This window comes from Desmodus rotundus, chromosome 12, assembly GCF_022682495.2.
Source record: "Desmodus rotundus isolate HL8 chromosome 12, HLdesRot8A.1, whole genome shotgun sequence".
Classification (NCBI taxonomy): Eukaryota; Metazoa; Chordata; class Mammalia; order Chiroptera; family Phyllostomidae; genus Desmodus; species Desmodus rotundus.
This window is the reverse complement of record NC_071398.1, coordinates 68025250-68043350: the sequence shown is the minus strand read 5'-3', so window position 1 is coordinate 68043350 and position 18101 is coordinate 68025250. Positions and strand designations below refer to the sequence as shown.

General features: G+C 38.2%; 1 protein-coding gene across 2 annotated transcripts in view; it reads left to right on the top strand.

Moving 5' to 3' along the window:
- Positions 1-18101, top strand: part of NOTCH2 (notch receptor 2) — a 200663-nt gene that overhangs the window by 73274 nt on the left and 109288 nt on the right. For both annotated transcript variants that reach the window (XM_053916245.1, XM_024570615.4), the window contains exon 2: positions 13215-13296. Coding sequence is in view for 1 of the 2 variants with exons in the window: in XM_024570615.4 (XP_024426383.1) it covers positions 13215-13296 (82 nt within the window). In the remaining variant the exon portion in view is untranslated. The remainder of the gene's footprint in view (positions 1-13214; positions 13297-18101) is intronic.

Below are 18101 nucleotides of genomic sequence, written 5' to 3'. Positions count from 1 at the left end.
GGTTTGGCTCCAGACCACTGCAATAAAATAAGCTGTAATCATTTTGCTTGTGGAGGGTCTTGTCTGTATATACAATTGAGGCCTATGAACTTGAATAAATACTAGAACCCTGTCTAAACTAAGTTATACTTAGTACTAAACAACAGGGGTTAATTTCATACTGGTTCTTTTTGAAGTTATTCTGAGATTGATATTAAGATAGTCTGCTATATAATAAAAGCTATTTTTATTTTCATATTAGAGTCTTTTGGCTAGGTCACATTCCCTCTGTACCTACCTCTAACTTCCGTCCATTAGATTGTAAAGACCATGAGGATAAGAATTGCTTTATTCCTGTTTAATTTTCATGCAGTGCCTAGTAGGGAGGTGGTAATACTCACAGTAGTTGTTCAACAACTATTAATAGAACTGTATTAAAACTGAATGACATTTTTACTCATATATTACTTATTTTACCTTTAGCAAATCATTTCTTAGGCCTGCAGTGCTATGTGTGTATACCTTTTTATTTTTTAAAAAGAGCAGTGACCTCTGTTTTTTGTTTTTCTTTTTGTTTTTTTATGTAGTACTTCAGTATATCTTTTATCAGACTGCTACTGATGTCAACTGGGAAGAATTTATTCCATTTATTGATATTACATCCTAAATTGCCTAGGGCTCTTTGGTTTTTCTAGATTTCTCAGTTTGCTTAAACTGGGGTTTGATTGATATAATAGGTTTTTCTAAAGACACCATTTATCATGCAGCCAAGAATTGAAGTGCCTGTTATTTTGAGCTAGCCTTTTTTGAGCTCTTACTGTGTATCATGCGTTGTTTTACACTCTTTAATTTATTAATTACTTCTTAGCAGAGCTCTTTGAAAGAGTACAGATGAAGAAACTAAAGCACAAAGAGGATCCAGAGGTAGATGGTAGCAAGTGGTGGAGCTAGAATTCAAATCCAGATTCCAATTTCAGTGTCTATGCTTTCAGCCACTAAACTACATTGCCTCATATCTACAGAAAAGAAGAAATGTTCTCTATCCTCTAAGTCTAAGTCCTTAAAAGTGAAAAAGCAGAGAGAGTTAGAAGACTGTATAGAATTAAATGCTAAGTTACGTGTGTTAAAAGAGTCAGGGTTGGGTTATGAGGACCCGAACTGTCAAGAACAGGCTGTGTGGGCGAGGCAGGGGTGAGCTGGGCCTCAGAGGATTGAGTAGAATTTAGATAATAAAGGGGAAGTAGCAATCAGAGGAAGCTGAGGTACAAGTGGAGGCATGGAACTGAGTTCAGTGGTGAGCTGTTCAAGCAAGAGACTGTATTCAGAGTGGTGGGAGTCATACTGGACCTGAAAGGGAGGCAACCATCTTGTAGGTGAGCATGAGCATTTAGACTAGAAGTAAGAAATGGCTTGTCTCTAGAAGAAAAATGCCAAGTTTGGCACTGCACGAAGATCTTGCATGGACTTCTCAGCTGGTTCTCCTCAAGCCAAACTGAGCATAAGTTCTGAGAATTTGGAGCTGAAAGTCATTGTAGATTATGGCAGCAATTTTCAAACTGTGTGCTGCAAGAATTTTTAAAACATGCAATAACTGACTATTTAGTCAGGGGCACTGACCTCTTTTCACTTAGATTGTCAAATTTAAAAAAAATGACAACAGCCAACACAACTGTAGCCATCCAGTGTGAATGAATCAAAATTATACCTTTTTTTGTCAGGTGGGCAAAAAATTTTTTTTTTGGTGTGCTGCAGAATTTTAGTAATTAGTTTATGTGTGCCATGGGATGAAAAAGATTGAAAATCACGGGATTAGAGAGTGGTGGAGTGACACATTGCAAGTGGTGCTTCTGGGAGGTTAGATTTGATTAGAATAAAATCTTTGCCATTTGGGGGGAAGTGGATGTCTTTAGCCTAAGTCTAAAAAGAGATGACTTAAATAAGCTCACATAAGAAAGGAAAAAAACATTGATCACTGGAACTTTATACAATGTTGACTTTTTTCAAACCTACATCTGATTGTCGTTTTCCTTGTTTAAAGCAGCCCATTCGTTTACCCTCACCTTAGAGCAAAACCTGTGATCATACTTGCTTGCCTTCCTGGCCTGTCTCCTGTTACTCCCCTCCTTGCTTAATAATCTGTACCCATATGAATCTGGAATATCAGATTCAGTCCCATCTCAGGCCTATATACTTGCTGTTTCCTCTTCCTGGGGTTACTCTTTCCCCGTATTTTCATGAGTCCTGTTCATTTCAATCTTAGCATAAGAATACCTCCTCACACAGGCCTTTCCTCGCCACTCAGCCTTTGTGATTACTTTGTGTCCCATAACCAGATTCTGTTTTCAATAGAATCTATCACTTAACCACTGTCTGAAATGATTTTGTTTATTTACTTACTTATTAGCTGTCTTTCCCTAATAAAGGGACTTTATTCTGTTAGACATGGTATCCTGACATCAGGGCTTGCACCTCACATGGTAGATGCTCTGTATGTCCTGAATATTAGGAGATTAGTCTCCTATATGCTGCACAGAAAATGTGTGAAAATTGGAAATTGGCCTCTAGATTTTATGTCACATTGCCCTGTGATGGAGTGTTGAGATACCTGCTCCTCTTTGGTTTTGCCTCTTGTGGGGGGAGGTGTGTATATAAAGATAGACACACATACGCACACATTCTATATGAAGATTGATTTCAGTCAGCCAGTATTTATTGAGTGACCATCATTTGTGGCTTAAGATGAAAATTTGGGAAAAAGTTACTCTTTTTGTGAATAACTAGTTTCTCTGAGTCTATTAAAACATCAATTTAAGCATCAGTTCTCTAACTGTGACACAATTGAGCATTTTCTTTTTGCCCTACAAAGATAAAGCTGCTTTCAATTTCATTGTTAAATTTATATGTTTTACAATGGGAAAAAATTAAGTTGAATTTTGAAATGAGGTCTTTTCCAGTCAGTTTCATGGTTTTGAGTTATCAAAGTTTTAACTTTTTTTATATAGCAAATAATTACAGTATTCATTTAGAAAATAGCCCTCAGGCAAAAATCATAAGTCTCAAATTTACTTTATTTTTTAGTTTATTCAGGCAGTATGTTATCATACAGATTATCCAAGACCTCCTGTGGATTTTATAGTTTTAGGGGAGTCCTTAAAGTGGACACATGGCCTTAGTACAGTTGTTCTCGAAGTGTTCCTCAGACCAGTAGCATCAGCATCACCTGTGAACTTGTTAGGAATGCAAATTCTCAGGCCCCCTCTAGACCCACTGAATCAGAGTCTGTGGGGGTGGGGCCTGGCAAACCCTCCAGATGATTCTGCTGCAAACTAAAGTTTGAGAACTGTGACTTAGAAAGTGTTAAAGGTTCAAGGTTGCACGACCCTACAGATCAGCCAATTGGCATTAATTATTAGCCCTGTAAGCCCACCTCCTTTTTGGTCGCTGAATTTGATTGGTTCACTAAAAGTAGGCTGTAAAGTTATTTGGTAGATTGATTGTCACATATTGACTTTGTGTTGTTTGTATTTCTCTGAACCTGTCATGGTATTGATTTGCAAGGACACATAATAGGAACAGACTGAGATTTTTTTTTCACCCGTGGCTATCTGAGTCATGGGCCACTGGGTCTTTATGCTCTTCTGGATAGATTTCTCCAGGTTCCAGGCATGCCATGCATATACTTTTAATGACGGAGGTGTCACTGCTGGATCACATGGGACCTTTGGGAGTATTTAGTTCACCCTAGTTTGGTTTACAGATAGGGAAATGAGCCCGCATGAGGTTGTGCTCTGCTTGTAGTAAGAGCACAACTAGTGAGAGGCAGAGGCAGGATTTCAGGTCTCCTGACTCCCTCCACTGCACCAGGATTCCTCCACTGTAGCAGGATTCCTGCAGGACAAAGCTGCAGTTTGCTCTCTGTCTATGGGACATTTCTTTCCTACTGAGAGGCTTTCTTTTTTTATTTAAAGAAAAAAAAAGCAAATAGTAAGAAGTCAGGAAGTTCTCATTGAAACTAATAAAAGTGTCCAAAGAGAATGAAAAAAAAAAAACAACAACAAACCAGTTTGAGAACTTTGGTATGGAGGAAATAACCTGACATTAACTGTTTTAATTATAGTTGTTGCATTGGGCTTATCAGTGTGGGAAGAGGGAGCATTTGAGCCCTACAGGGAAGTGGGATATAGACAAGATGACCATTTTCCTGAATCTGTCTGTTCAGGCTGCAGCCTAGTGACGGCTTGTGTGATCCTAACAGCAGTCATGGAGTAGGGGCTGGACTCAATAAGGGACCTGGGTCCCAGACCCTTTGGCAGACCCGGCACTGCCAAAACTAGTGGTGTGGTGCCCTGAGGAGGTCACTGAACCTTTTTGGCCTTCACTTTCTAGTAAATTCTTATAATAATCCTTTCCTGTCCATCCTGAAAATAAAAATGCCATTTAGTGGGAAGCAGTGGATCGTTGTAGTTAAGAGCACAGACTATTGTGGGACCCAGAGTTCCTAGGTTCAAATTCTGGCTCTTTTTTAAAAAAATTGATTTGAGAGAGAGAAACATTGATTTGTTGTTCCAATTTATCCATACCTTCATTGATTGCTTCCTGCATGTGCTCCAGCCAGGAACTGAACCCGCAACCCTGGCACATCAGGACAATGCTATAACCAACTGAGCCACCAGGCCAGGGCTCAAATTCTGTCTGTAATTCATTGGTGTGGTAATAGGCAGGTTACTTAACCTTTTTGTGGAATGGGTGTAATGAAATTAACTACTTAATAATGTTACTGGCATTAGGGTTCATAGGTTTCCCAAGATATAAATTGAAAGGAAATCCCAGAGAAGTTTCCAGATAGATTTTATTAAGCTTATGCTTAAGCACAAGGGCGACAGCACAGAGGAAAAGAAGTCCTTTTAACTGGCTCAGGGACTGGCTCTGCTTGGCTGCTTTTATAAGCTGGGGGCAAAGTGGGCTTGTGTAAAAGGGCGAGCTTTTGAGAAAGGAAGACTTGTGAAGGGTTTGGGGAGTAGAATTTTCTACGTCAGGGTGGGGTTACTTCTTCCTCCTGTAGGGTTGCTTGGTACCTACATCTCACCTGTGCTGTGGGGGCAAGACGGTGGTGTTACTCATTACCCGCCACCCCAGGAAGGTTGAATAGTGGCCAAATCTTGATCAGCTGTGCTTGTGGGTCAGTAGTCTAAGCAGGCAGTTAGAAGGGTGATAAAATCAGCTATCTCTGTGTTTTTGAGTAGGGAGTGAAGGGGTGGTGGCATCCTGCTGTTCCTTCTAGCCACCTGGTCTCATCTCAGCTTCCTGGTCATCCACTATTTTCTATTCCTCGGCCCAGGTCCCTGTACTCTTTCATTCCCCCCCAGAGATTTTATCCTTCCTATTCTTTTTGTTTTGATTTTTGTTTATTGTTTTTTTTAGAGCAAAAGGAAAGAAGGGTGGGAGGGAGGAACAGGTGGGAAAGGCGGGGAGAGACAGAAGCATCGATTTGTTGTTCCACTTATTTGTGCTTCACTGGTTGATTCTTGTCTGTGCCCTGACTAGGGATTGAACCCACAACCTTGGCATATGAGAGGATGACACTGTAGGCAGCTGAGCTATCTGGCCAGGGCCCATCCTTCCTATTCTTAAGGGATTAGAGTTGGAGGTCTCTTCTCCTGTAACTACTTTCTGCTGAACATTATCCCTATACTTAGGAGGAATGAAATTCTCTCGCTCTGATCTAAAGAGCAGTAAGAACATGGGTCTTTTTTGTCTGGGGTGGGCTGGAAGCCTTGAATAACTATCAATTTAATGTGGAACTGTTGTAGTCTGGAAGAGACAAACTTTATGAGAAAGTTAAAGAGGCAAGAACCAAATTATAGGCAGAGTAGAAGGGTCACCAGGGCCCCTAGAAAGGGAAGTATCTAAGTAAGCAGGGCAGATAAACCTTTAATGGTTTCTCAGACTTGATTTAGGTTGCCAGGGTATACTCCTTTTAACTGGGTAGCCTGTTGTGATGATTTCTCCAAAGTGTACTTTATGTCATCTAGCTGTAGTCTAATTCCAAGGTAAGTTTTTGTTCTCAATTCTAAGGCAAAGGATGGGAGAAGAATGAAACAGTAGCTCTGGGGACTGCAGCCAAACACTTTCATTAGGAAATCTCAGGATCCAGTCGAGTCCACAGGTGAAAATACAGAATTTTAAAGATAATTAACCAGACCAGAATCTAATAACTACAATTGTGTATTATGGTATCTTTTGAAACAGTTTTCTCTTGAAAATCACCCTCATTTTATTAAAGGTAGCCAACTTAAGGCTAATTTATTGTATAAATCTAGTTTGAATAAATTTGACCTGTTATTTTCATAAGTACAGCAAGAATAGTATTTGATCATATAGATTCTTTTAAAACTGCCTTGCTGAAATTTCATAAGAAATCTCCAGATTGAACTTTAATTAAGCATTTCAGAGCTAAGAAGTCAAGCCACATAGTTGCAATCAGCATTTGCCTGCAATACCAAAGATTTGGGTGAATCCCTCAGGTTATTGAGGTTTTCAAAAATGTCTTGAGGTTCTTTTGCCATGTCCCAGGAAAGTAACCTCTGTTCCTTACCTGGAAAGACTGCTGTGAACCATCTAAGCAAGGTACCAAGCTGCTTTTCCAGGGGGCTTTTATCAGCCTCTAAAGTCAATCTTAATTCCTTAGAGCTTTCTGGCGAGATCCAGAGTCTGTACATATTTCTTTCAAACATGACATTCCAATCAAAGCCACATCAAGAGTTTCCAGTTGTGTCGTGTTGTAAAGAGAACAGCTTCCTATTGAATTTTTGCAAATGACCATATTGCCATAAAAATAATAGTACTCCTTCAGAGTCTCCAAATTTCTGGAGTGATCAAGTAGGGAGAAAAATATAAATATTTCAATACTGCTTACAAAGGCGTAATTTACCGAACTGTTCTGTGTTATAGGTAGTTTAAAAGAAAACAAGTTTCCTTTTATCTGGAAAACAAAAAGATTAAAAAGTCAGCAATATTTCCATCAAAGAGTTATAAAAATAATAATTATCCTCAGTTCATTCAGTCCCATATAATTAATACCTGCCTATCTTGATCTTTTGTCAGTATTTTATGAATCCAGTTATTCCTTAGAGCTTTAAATACCTTCATTCAATTTAAAGGTATGATCTGAAAGTATATTACCAGGAAAACTCTTATTTTAGAATAAGTTAGAGTCCTTTCCATGGATCTTTCCGAAGATGAAACATACTTGGAAAAGCATCAGGGTAAAACAATGACCGTATGTAAATGACAAAACTTAAAATGACATGGTTATAGTTTGAGTATAATGCAATTGACAAAGAACTTTGCTTTTCTATGACATATTTTAAGATAAGAATTACAAATGAGTATTGTATTAGGACTTGGTAGACTCCTAGAGATTTTTATGTAATCTCTAATATGTAATGTTCATATGTATATATATAAATATATAACCCAAATACTATACAACTATTTTTTTAGTTAACAAAGCTTCCTGTGCAATTTAAGCATATCAAATAGGCCTAATTAGTTCAAATCCTCTCCCTTATAAGGAAAGAAAACAAATCCTTTGAGGTATTCCAGGGTACTATTGGAACAACCCAAAGCCATTCTAAGTTAGGGAAAACTTCTCCTGTTAAAATTTGAACCTGGGAAGTTTGCCAAATGCACTTACCAAAAAGATCATATATCATTATGAAACAGTATTAATCATTTATTTACCCAAAGTGACAATAAAAAGGTATCAGATACAAATTCAGGTTAGCAAAACTTTAGTTCTTAGTATTTAGAAGATTGTTTTCTTAAGTAATCAAGGGTCTAATTAAAACAGTATAACACAGAATTATTTTAATAAAACAGAATCTGTGCTTTCCAGGCAGAGATTTTATTTTTATAATCTAATCTGTAGTAGAACAATAAATACAGGAAAAAATTTGTTCTCCACAGAGTAAAAAAGAACCAACCTCTAACTCTACATTTGCTTATTTTTGATATAAAGATTCATTTACTTGATAAATTTTAATCTTATTTAGCTTAACCGTATATGAAATTTCTTCAAGACTTTTTTCACAGACTTTCTACAACTTTCCTAGTCCCTCTTAGTTTGTCGGTTTCTACTCATTCAGAAATGACCAACCTTATTTTGGGACAAACCTTGTTCTATTAATTCTTTCAAAAAATGTATTTTCATACTGTGTGCTTATTACTAAAAACATACAATTTCTTCCAATCTTAATTAGAAATCTTAGCTCATAGGAACCTCAATTTCTTGTGACAACTAAAAAGTAAGCAATTAGTATTCTTTAGATTGATATATTTATGAACGTTTAATAATTTTCTCAAAAATATATTTTCTCACACACAGCTTTTTTTTTCTTGCCTCCAAACTGACTTCTAGAGTGGGTTATAATTTTTTTTAAATTTTCGTTGTTACTGAATTACAGTTGTATGCCTTTTCTCCCTATCCCTCCACCCCACCCCAGCCAAACCCACCTCCCTCCTCTCTCCCCCCACCTCGATTTTATCCATGTGTCCTTTATAGTAGTTCCTGTAATCCCCTCTCCTCACTGTCCCCTCCCCACTCCCCCCTGGCTATTGTAGAGTGGGTTATAATTTTTAAACACACAATAATTGCCTTAGCACAAGAAAACGTTGTCATGAGATTAACTGCCTAAAAAATCACACACAGTTTTTTAATGTGGCACAGGACATGTTTGCTAATATACTCAAATATCTTTAGTTTCTCAATGATAAGCAGTAAGTAGAGAAACCTATTTACATTTTCAGTAATTAATGTTTATTATTTTATCTTATTGGAAATGTTCTAGACATTCAATGAATATCCATCATTTAATTTAGCTAGGAAAACTTTAAAGTTTCAAGTTACCAAAGAAATTTATAAAATAATTTAATCACATAAATGATTTAATTATTGCTAGTTAACCGAAAAGAAACTTTTTACCCCATTTTACATTTAACTTACTTGCTCCTAAGTTTAGATTACTTATGAAAATTTTATTACACCAAGTTATTTTCCTTGCTGATAATTTTGCAACAGAGATAACATGAATTTATTTAACTAATAAACCCAGGTAGAATAAAAGTATTATTTAATGCTGATGACTTTAAAGATATGTCTACTTAGCCAGACCAAACTCAAATCAGCCCAAATCATGGGATTCTGAAAAGTTTTTGGGTTAGCTGTTACTAATTTAGGATTTTGCTCAGATGACCAAAGCTTTGCATGCTGTAAGAATTTCTTTAAAGCCATTTAAAAATTATAACCAATCATAGAATGCATTCTATTGTCTCTGAGAGGCCTAGGACCTCTCCTTCAAGGGTACCCCTTAAGGTGGATTTGTCAACAAACACAAACAACAGAAAATGGAAAGCTCAGAAGGTAAAAGAGCAGCTTCAGAATGTCTGAATTTAAAGTGGCAGGTTTTCCTAGAGGAAGATGGCTCTGGGAGGGAACAGGATGGTGGCTGCCAAGTGTCTGGAGATGAAAAAGATGGGGGAGGGGAAGAAAAGGCCCCTGTGCTTGATCCTCTCAATGGGAGCAAACTGCAAAACCTTTCTGGGTGGTCATAGCAAACGAGTCATGAGATAAACTCTGACTGGGAACTAAACTGAGGGTGCAACATTAAGAGCACCAAGTCCTAACCATTAGAACCCAGGGAGGTGTGGGTTAAATTCTGGACGTTTGCCATATGGATTCTTCTCCAGCACTGATAAAGTTCTGGTGAGTGAGCCCTGGACAGGCTACCTTTGCCAGCTGCTTTACCAGGTACCACGAAAGCCCAGGAGGAGTGTGTGAAGACCTCAGTCCCCTAGAAATGGCTAAGGGGCTGGTGAGAGAGAGCAGTGCCTCTCTACAGGGTCAGAAGACTCTCACAAAGGAGTTTACTGTGGTCACCAAGAAAGTCAAGTCATTTAAAACAATATATTTTACTAACACATGTTCATACATTTTTCTGCCACCTCTGCCCCAAACATACAGTACTTTCAGATTTAATTTGCCAGCTCTAGACCAAGTTCAAAACCAATTCCAGTTAAAAACAAGATTCCATGGCTAGGCTGAGACACAGATTTGACTAGTAGCAGATCCAGTAATCAACTTCCTAATTTTCTCACTGTAAAATGAAAGCACCGTTGGTCAGTTACACCTGGTCAGTGGTGAGCCACTGCAGTTCTGTCCCTGGAACAATTAATCAAGGCAACTCCTCAGACAGAACCTGGAGAGAATGTCACTGGCCAGGGATCACTGAACCACAGGTGGAAAGGCCACTCAAGGCTGTCCCTTCATGGTCACCATTGTTTTATGATCCCCAAGAGAATATTGGGGGTAGGCTACATTGTAAAAGAAAACTAATATTTATTTCATTTTTTTAGTGTTGAAGAGAGTAGTCTCTCTTCAACTAGTGTTCAGTAGTGTTGAACAAGTAGCCAGGATTGTCAGTAAGTCAGTCTCATCAAGTGGAAACAGACACACAAAACAGAAACAGAACACAAAAGAACGTAACTTCTACAGTGGGTGGAACTGGAACACAACCCTGGGACTAACTCAAATCTAAGTCACTGAGGGTGCAAAGGAAGGAAGCAATCTGTCTGCCTACTGGCATAACTTCTGTGGTGGGGCTAGAACCCAGTCTTGGAACATAAACCATACCTCGCAACTCAATCCTGAGACACTCAGGGTGGGACAGAGGGTAGCAATCTGCTCATCAGTGTAACTGTAGTGCAACTTGAACCCAACCTCAGGAATTGCACGGGACTTGAGCCCACTTTCAGGGGTGCAAGGACAAGATAAAAGAATCACATGAGAGGGAAAGACAAACTGGTCAGGAAACAAAATATGTCTGGGCAAGAGGAGAGGGCCAGGAGTATCAGAGACAGACTCACACATTAAGGTGATGCTGAACCAAAGGTTCAAGGTTTGACCACTTGTCAATCCTGATTCGTGACTTTTCTCCCCACTCTGTCCTGCTGCTGTAGGGACACGAGGTCACACCAGATTTGCCACAAAATTTTATCAGCATTAGGGTTCTTGGGTTCTGCAATTTAGAAATTGAGAGGAAATCCTGGAGACAGATTTTATTAAGCTTATGCTTAGGCACAGGGTGGCAGCACAGAGGAAAGTAAGTCCTCTAAACTGGCACAGAGGCTGGCTGCATTTGTGAGCTGGAGACAAAGTAGGCTCGTACAAAAAGGCGGGCTCACGCAAAAAGGCGGGCATGCGCAAAAAGGTGGGCATGTGAAGGGTTTGGAGAGTGGAATTTTTCATGTCAGGGCAGGGTGACTTTCTGCCCCTGTTGGGTTGCTTGGCAACTGTCTCCACACCTGACCTATGTGGGCAAGATGGTGGTGTTACTCATTACTGCTGTCCCAGGAAGGTCATGTAGTGGCCAAACCTTGATCAGCTGCACTTGTGGGTCAGTAGTTTAAGCAGGACAGTTAGAAAGGAGATAAAATCAGCTACCTCTGCGTTTTTGAGTAGGGAGTAGAGGGGTGGTGACATCCTTGTGTTCCTTCTAGCCACCTGGTGTCAGCTCACCTTCCTAGTCTTTTGCTATTTTCTATTCCCAGGTCCAAGTCCTTATACTGTCACAATAGGGTTGTTGGGAAGATTGAATTAGTCTATGTAAAGTGCTTAGGACAGTACCTGGTATTTAGTTAGTAAGTGCTATGTGGTAGCTGCTATTGTTGTTACTGTTTTTTAGTGTTACTATTTTAAGAGATGAAATTTCTGTAAACATGTTCTCAAATAGTTCCATCACTTGATAACAGTACTGGGCAAATACACGGCTCTTATGTAGTAATTGTTAATGGAGGAATTTCTTCTGATATCCAGCTTGTGCCTGGGTCCTGCTGTGGAAGGAAGATGGTTTTGATGCCCAGGAGGGGCAGGCCTAGAGCCTCTGATATTGCAATTTATTTAAAGATTGGTATGGCTAGAGGAAACTCAAAGACTTCTCAGTTTTGCTTTCAGGTATTTATACGTGAACCATCCTAGGAAATGGAAATCTTAATAATCTTCTAGAAAATGTTCATGAACTTCAATTTTGATTTTTATTTGCCTAGGTTTCTTTCTGTCTTGCCTTTTCAGTTGTTATTAGAATTATAATGATTCTGGTGATGAAAATTCTAACTCTAAAAGCTAAACAATCAAGGTATTGTTATTATGTAGCAAGTGAGTGACAGACTTTGGATAGCTTTCCTCCTCTTTTGGCTTAAATCAATGAAACTTTCTACTATTGCTGTTTATTTCTGAGTAGTCTGTTTTGGGGAGGGATTAGGGTGGTGAAGTGCCTTTTCATTGCCTCATAAAGGAAACGGGGTTCAAGAATTTGAGAATTATTTTATCTGTATGTATAAATGAACTTTTTCATTTTCTTTCCTTGGTCCCCCTCGTCTACAGTCTTTATTCATGGTCTCTTTTTAAAAGTTAGAGATTATATTTTATTTATTTCTCTATGTGTTCCATTTTTCCTTTTTCCTCTGGATCCTAGTATAATGCCTGGTACATAGTAGGCTCTCAGCTACCATTTGTTGAATGAATATTGTTGATGTTCCTGATTACTTCTATAAGTGGCCTTTTCTGAAACCTCACCTGAAGTGTTAAGTAATTAATTTATATCATGGTGATCTAATATCTACCCAGGTCTTCCTTAATATGCATTAATGCTCATGGCATGTTATAAGTGTTAGAGCTTGGATTCCCCTATTATCATTGGGAGATAGAGATGTAATAGCTGGGGAGATCGAGGCACAGAGAATTAAAAGCATCATTCAAGATCACAAAACAGTTATTGTGGGAGGAGATACTTGGGATGAGCTTCCATGCTTCTATGACCCCAGAAGCCAAAAGAAAAAAAAGTGATTAAAACTCTAAAAGGATTGTATGTACATATATATACAACCCATGAATATGAACTAAGGGGTAGAAGGCTGGAGAGCTGGGGGGTACAGGGCAGAGTGGGGATAAAGGGGGTAAAAAATTGGGAAAATTGTAATAGTATAATCAATAAAATATACTTAAAAATAAAAATAAATAAAATCTTTTTTAAAAAAAAAGAAAAAAAAACCTCTGAAAGGAAACCCAGATCAGGTTGGATCTAGGAATGAATGTTGACTTAGATTGGCTAACATTTTTTTGATGTCTGAGGGTTATGATTAGCAAATTATTTCTAATGTACATTTGTTTTTATTTTTAGCATTGCAGTGTCGGGATGGCTATGAGCCCTGTGTAAATGAAGGAGTATGTGTTACCTACCACAATGGCACAGGATACTGCAAGTAAGTTTTTCTTTGTGCTTTCTTTTCTTCATATATTTTATTTTACCTAAGTAGGATACTGGGCAAAATTCAGTTCTACTATTCTATTTTTAATACTTCTGTGAAATGTTACAGGTTCTCTAACTTTCCTGGTGTAGTTCTTGTGTGCATGAGGATGGAAGGATGTGGGTGTCAGATAAATAGCTAATAAGAACTCCTCATATCTTATTGTTATCTTTGTCATTATGAAAATGACTTTTCAATGAGTATTTTGAAATAATTTAAGCTAGTTTTAATTAATTAGGCTGGTTAATATATATCTTGAGTGCATTCTCTTACATTTTTCAGTTTAAGGCAAATCCGTAGAATCACTCCTCAACGTTTTAGTACGATCTTGTTTTTAAGTCAAACTAAATAGATATTAGCTTTTTAATTCTGCCTAATATACATGAATAGTAAATAAATATTAACTTCTTTTGTGAAAAGGAAAGGAACTATTTATTCAAAAGATATACAGGTGTAGAGTAATGGCAGAATGTCACCGTTAGATCTCAAAGTCCCTTTAAAATACCCACAAACACACGTAGTCCTTCCTTCCCCCCTTTGCCCAGTCAGGCCAGTCTCAGAACATACCAATCAGAAGTACTGTCCTCCAGAAGGAAAAGAACAGAAGTCCACAGCTCACTTCTCCTGGTTCCTCTCAGTAATCCGTCTCCGCTGGGCAGGTTTTCCACTGTCCCCAGCACCATCAGGTGTGTCACTGCGATCTTCAGTTCTTAATCCAAAACCACATGGTACCTCCTCATGGGCCACCAGCAGAATCCTTTCACCTGATATTAACATTTTAATTCTGCCTAATGGCCATATGAAATTCTTTTTTTCTATTGTAAAAATTCTGAAAGAGACTGTGCTGGACGAAGATGCACACATACCCTAGGGATGAGGTGGAGAGCAGGTGCTGTGTGTGAATGACATGATATGGGTTTAAAAGAGTAAGGATGAGAACAGGACTAGGGAGCATAGGCTAGTTCTCAAGAGTGTTTCTTTCTTTTTCTCCAACCATGTAGTTAGCCATATTTTTTATCTGTTTGAGGAAGCCTGTGAGATAATCTCATAAATAGCTTTTCCAGGTTTCCTATGACCTATTTTCCCCTTCTACCTCAATTGAAAATTTTTGATAGGCATATGTATTCATTCTGTTTATATCATGGAAAATAAGATTTGATAATATGAATTTTATCTTTAATACTTTTATGGGAGTTTATCCAACACATTTGGTTTTTTCTCTAGATATTTAATCAAATACCATAAAGATAATAATGACATTTGTTCCCATCAACTGTATTCTGACCAGGATCTAGGCATCTTAACGTCATAAGAATTTTTCCAAGTCAGAAAGAATTCTCTTCACTGAAGTGAAAATATTTTAAGCTGTGGTGACAGTGAGGCTTAACAATAGGTTGTTTGGATTGGAATAAAGATAACATTGGAAATGAAAATTTTTATGTAACCTGTTATGTACTAAGTAAACGATTATGTACTGCTAACTTAGTTTTTCTAGCTGGGAAAAAAACCCATCTCAAAACATGTGATGCATTCTCCTTTTAAGAATGGAAACACAACTGGAGATAACAAGAGAAGGAACTTAAAATTGGCCACTGAAATCTTGTTTAGTCCCTTTTTGGCATCTGGTGTCTTAGTTACTTGCTTTATTCTGTTATTCAGCTCTCTCCTGATAGTTAACCCATTACCTTATGATCATTTGTTGATATATTTGTTTCTCCTACTAGGTTGTGAGGTTCTGATCTTAGGCATATTTGTATAGTTATAATGCCTGGCATGTAACTAGTATTTAGTGATGTGTTTCTTGAACCAAAAAGTGCTCAGTAGATATCCTTTGCATTGAAAATTTCTATTTGTCTTAAGTAAGAAGAAACTAGTCCTTTCCTCTTAAGAATTTTATTTGCCTCACATAGCATCTAGGAAGGTAGTACTATACAGAGAGGCAATTCAGTTTACTTCCAAACTATCTGGAGAAAATTCACCTTGATGACTTGTATAGGGAGAATTTCAGATTGGTTCTAAGAGTTGGCCTACATGTTTGTGGTCTGACATGGGGAGAGATAGTTTCTAGAGGAGACTAATTTCTAAGCACTTACCAGGAAAGGACACTAAGGGTCACTTTTGGGAGCAAACAGATTTATAGGCTGCTAGACTCCAATTCTCCAACCAAGGTGAGAGACAAAGTTGCTCTTGGTTTCTGGAAGAAGCGCTGCTAGGGAACAGGGAACTCACTTTGTGAATGACTTAAGTGGAGCTGCCTGAAGTCTGTCCCTGGATACTTGTTAATTGTTGGTGGGATGGGTTCCTTATTGATATCATTCTGGGTGGGTCCCTCAGATGCCCTCCAATCCTATTGTGAGGGAAATACGCTTCCTGAGAAAGACAGGATAAGAAAAAAATGGGCGAGGCATCCTTTTGGGAGACCAATATGGACAACAAAACTTGGGGAAAAAGTGTCTCAGTAAAAGTTTACATGCCTCAGTAAAAGTGATATTAACATCTTCGGGAGTGGCAGTGTCAACATAAGTGGACATAGGAAACAAGAACAATATCAGGGAGGCCATGTCAACCATCCCTACATCCCATGCCAATCTCCATAGGTGTTAAACAAAATTTTAAGCAAAAACAACATCTTCTTAGCAGACCTTTCAATATATTCCTCATCAACTTTGTTTTTTTTCCCTGGGGAAAGAAGGTAGGTAATCCAGCTTGCTCAGTAAATATTATTTTCACAAAATGGTAAATGAATATTAGAACACTTAGCAGGTTTGTAAGAATTGCATCAGACATGCAGGGCATGTGATTAACTTTTTACTCATGAGATTGCTTAGTGGATTAAGAAAAGTAAGTTAGAGCCAAATTCCTTTGAGGGAAGTGGAAATCAATGGAAGATGTTTTAAAGTAGGAGCTATCTGTTTAGAGAACATAATGCTACTGATTCAGCTAAAATATAATGGTTGTTTACAGAAATCATAGAAACCCTTGATAAGATCATATTGACGGATGAGGATAAGTAGTTGTAAAGGTTAGTTTTGTACACTGCTCAACTTTTTTTTTTCTCTCACTGCTAGGAGCCTAAGTAGTCAATCAGTTTGTGATTACGTTGGGATGCCAGACAAGGAGAGCCTGTGTAATCATGCATAAAACTCAATTATTGCTCCTAAATAGTTGTTGTCAGATCTTAATAAAGGCCTCTCACTGCAGAGAGATAAGACATTTCATTCTCTCCCTGGTCCTACTGGGAGGTGTAAGTATATAATTAAGTTTAGTTGTCATTAATCACTTTTAAGTTGTTGATCTCAGACTTTCAAATACAAACCATTCCAAATCCCACTTTGATTAAAAATCATGGGCAACTCAGGTTCACTAGAATGCTGGGGGTGGGTGACGTTATGATTTGTAAAACTCACAAAGTGTTCATTGTTAAAACATGTTTGTCATAATTATTTAAAGTTCTTGTCTGCCAATTCTTGCCCTGGCTGTTGTGGCTCAGTTGGATCATCATCCTGTAAGCAAATATAAAAGGCTGCAGGTTCTATTCCCGGTCAGGGTGTGGGCTGGGTGCAATCCCCTGGCTGGCATGGGCAGGAAGCAGCCGATTGGTGCTTCTCTCTCGCATCAATGTTTCTCTCTCTCCCTTTCTCTCACCCCTCCTCTCTCTCTAAAAGCAATGAAAAAATGTTCTTGGGTGAGGATAAAAAATAAAAATAAATAAATAAAGTGCTTCTCTGCCAATTCTTAACATCTGGTTTGTCTTTGGGTGTGTTTTTATCAACAACTCTTCGTCTTGACTATCGATACAGTTTCGTTTACTTCATATTTATGGTAGTTTTTATTTACTGGACATTGTGGGTGATGCATCTTAAAGTTTACCTTTCACTAAAGAGTGTTAAGTTTTGTTCTAGCAGGCAAGCTACATTACTGGAAGATCACCTTGATCCTATGGAAGACTTACTTTCAGGCTTTGTTGTGCTGGGTCTGTTTTGCCCTTAGTCTGATGGTTTAAGTCTTAGTCCTGGGATATGGGCCTTACTCCCAAGGTATGACTGCCTAAGGGGGTTCAGTGGAAAGGTGAATTGTTTCCCAAACCCTGGGGTGTTTCCTAAGTACCTCTAATTTGGCAAGATTTGAATTCAAACCTCCCACTTTCCAGAACCATGTTCAGCCTTTCAGCCTTCCAACTCTTGCTTTCTCTTGGGTTCCTAAATGTCACTTGTTCATGCATAGTTGGGAATCATTTAAGGATTTGAGTGGAGTTGTATGCATACTTTAGAACTTCCCCATCCCGGGTGCTGTCTTTTCTAGGCTTCTCAAATTCCGGCTGCTTTGCCAGTTCCAGACACCTTTTACTGCCCAGCCAGTAAGACTTTCTGTTTTCTGCTTGCATTCTCTTCTTCTGCTACATGGACTGGGAATATTTTCAGGGAAAAAGCTGTATAAATGTAGGTTTTATATAGTTTTTTTTTTTTTAATTTTCAAGGCTCATATCCCTTTCAGCTTCTGCCTTCTTTTGGTTACTCTTTGGTACCTTTTATATTTTGTCCAGAGTTTATAATTAAAAGCAGGAGAGTTGGTTTGATATGTCACTCTGCCATTAATTTTAATGATAAAAATTATAGTTATAAAGTAGTCTTTCACAATTTTCTACATACCCCTTAAGAGATAACTAGCACAGTATTTGTTACATAATGGAAAGTCACCATGAGTTACATAGGTTCCTGTGGATTGATGATTGCATTTGAGAATCTCTACTTTTTGCCAAA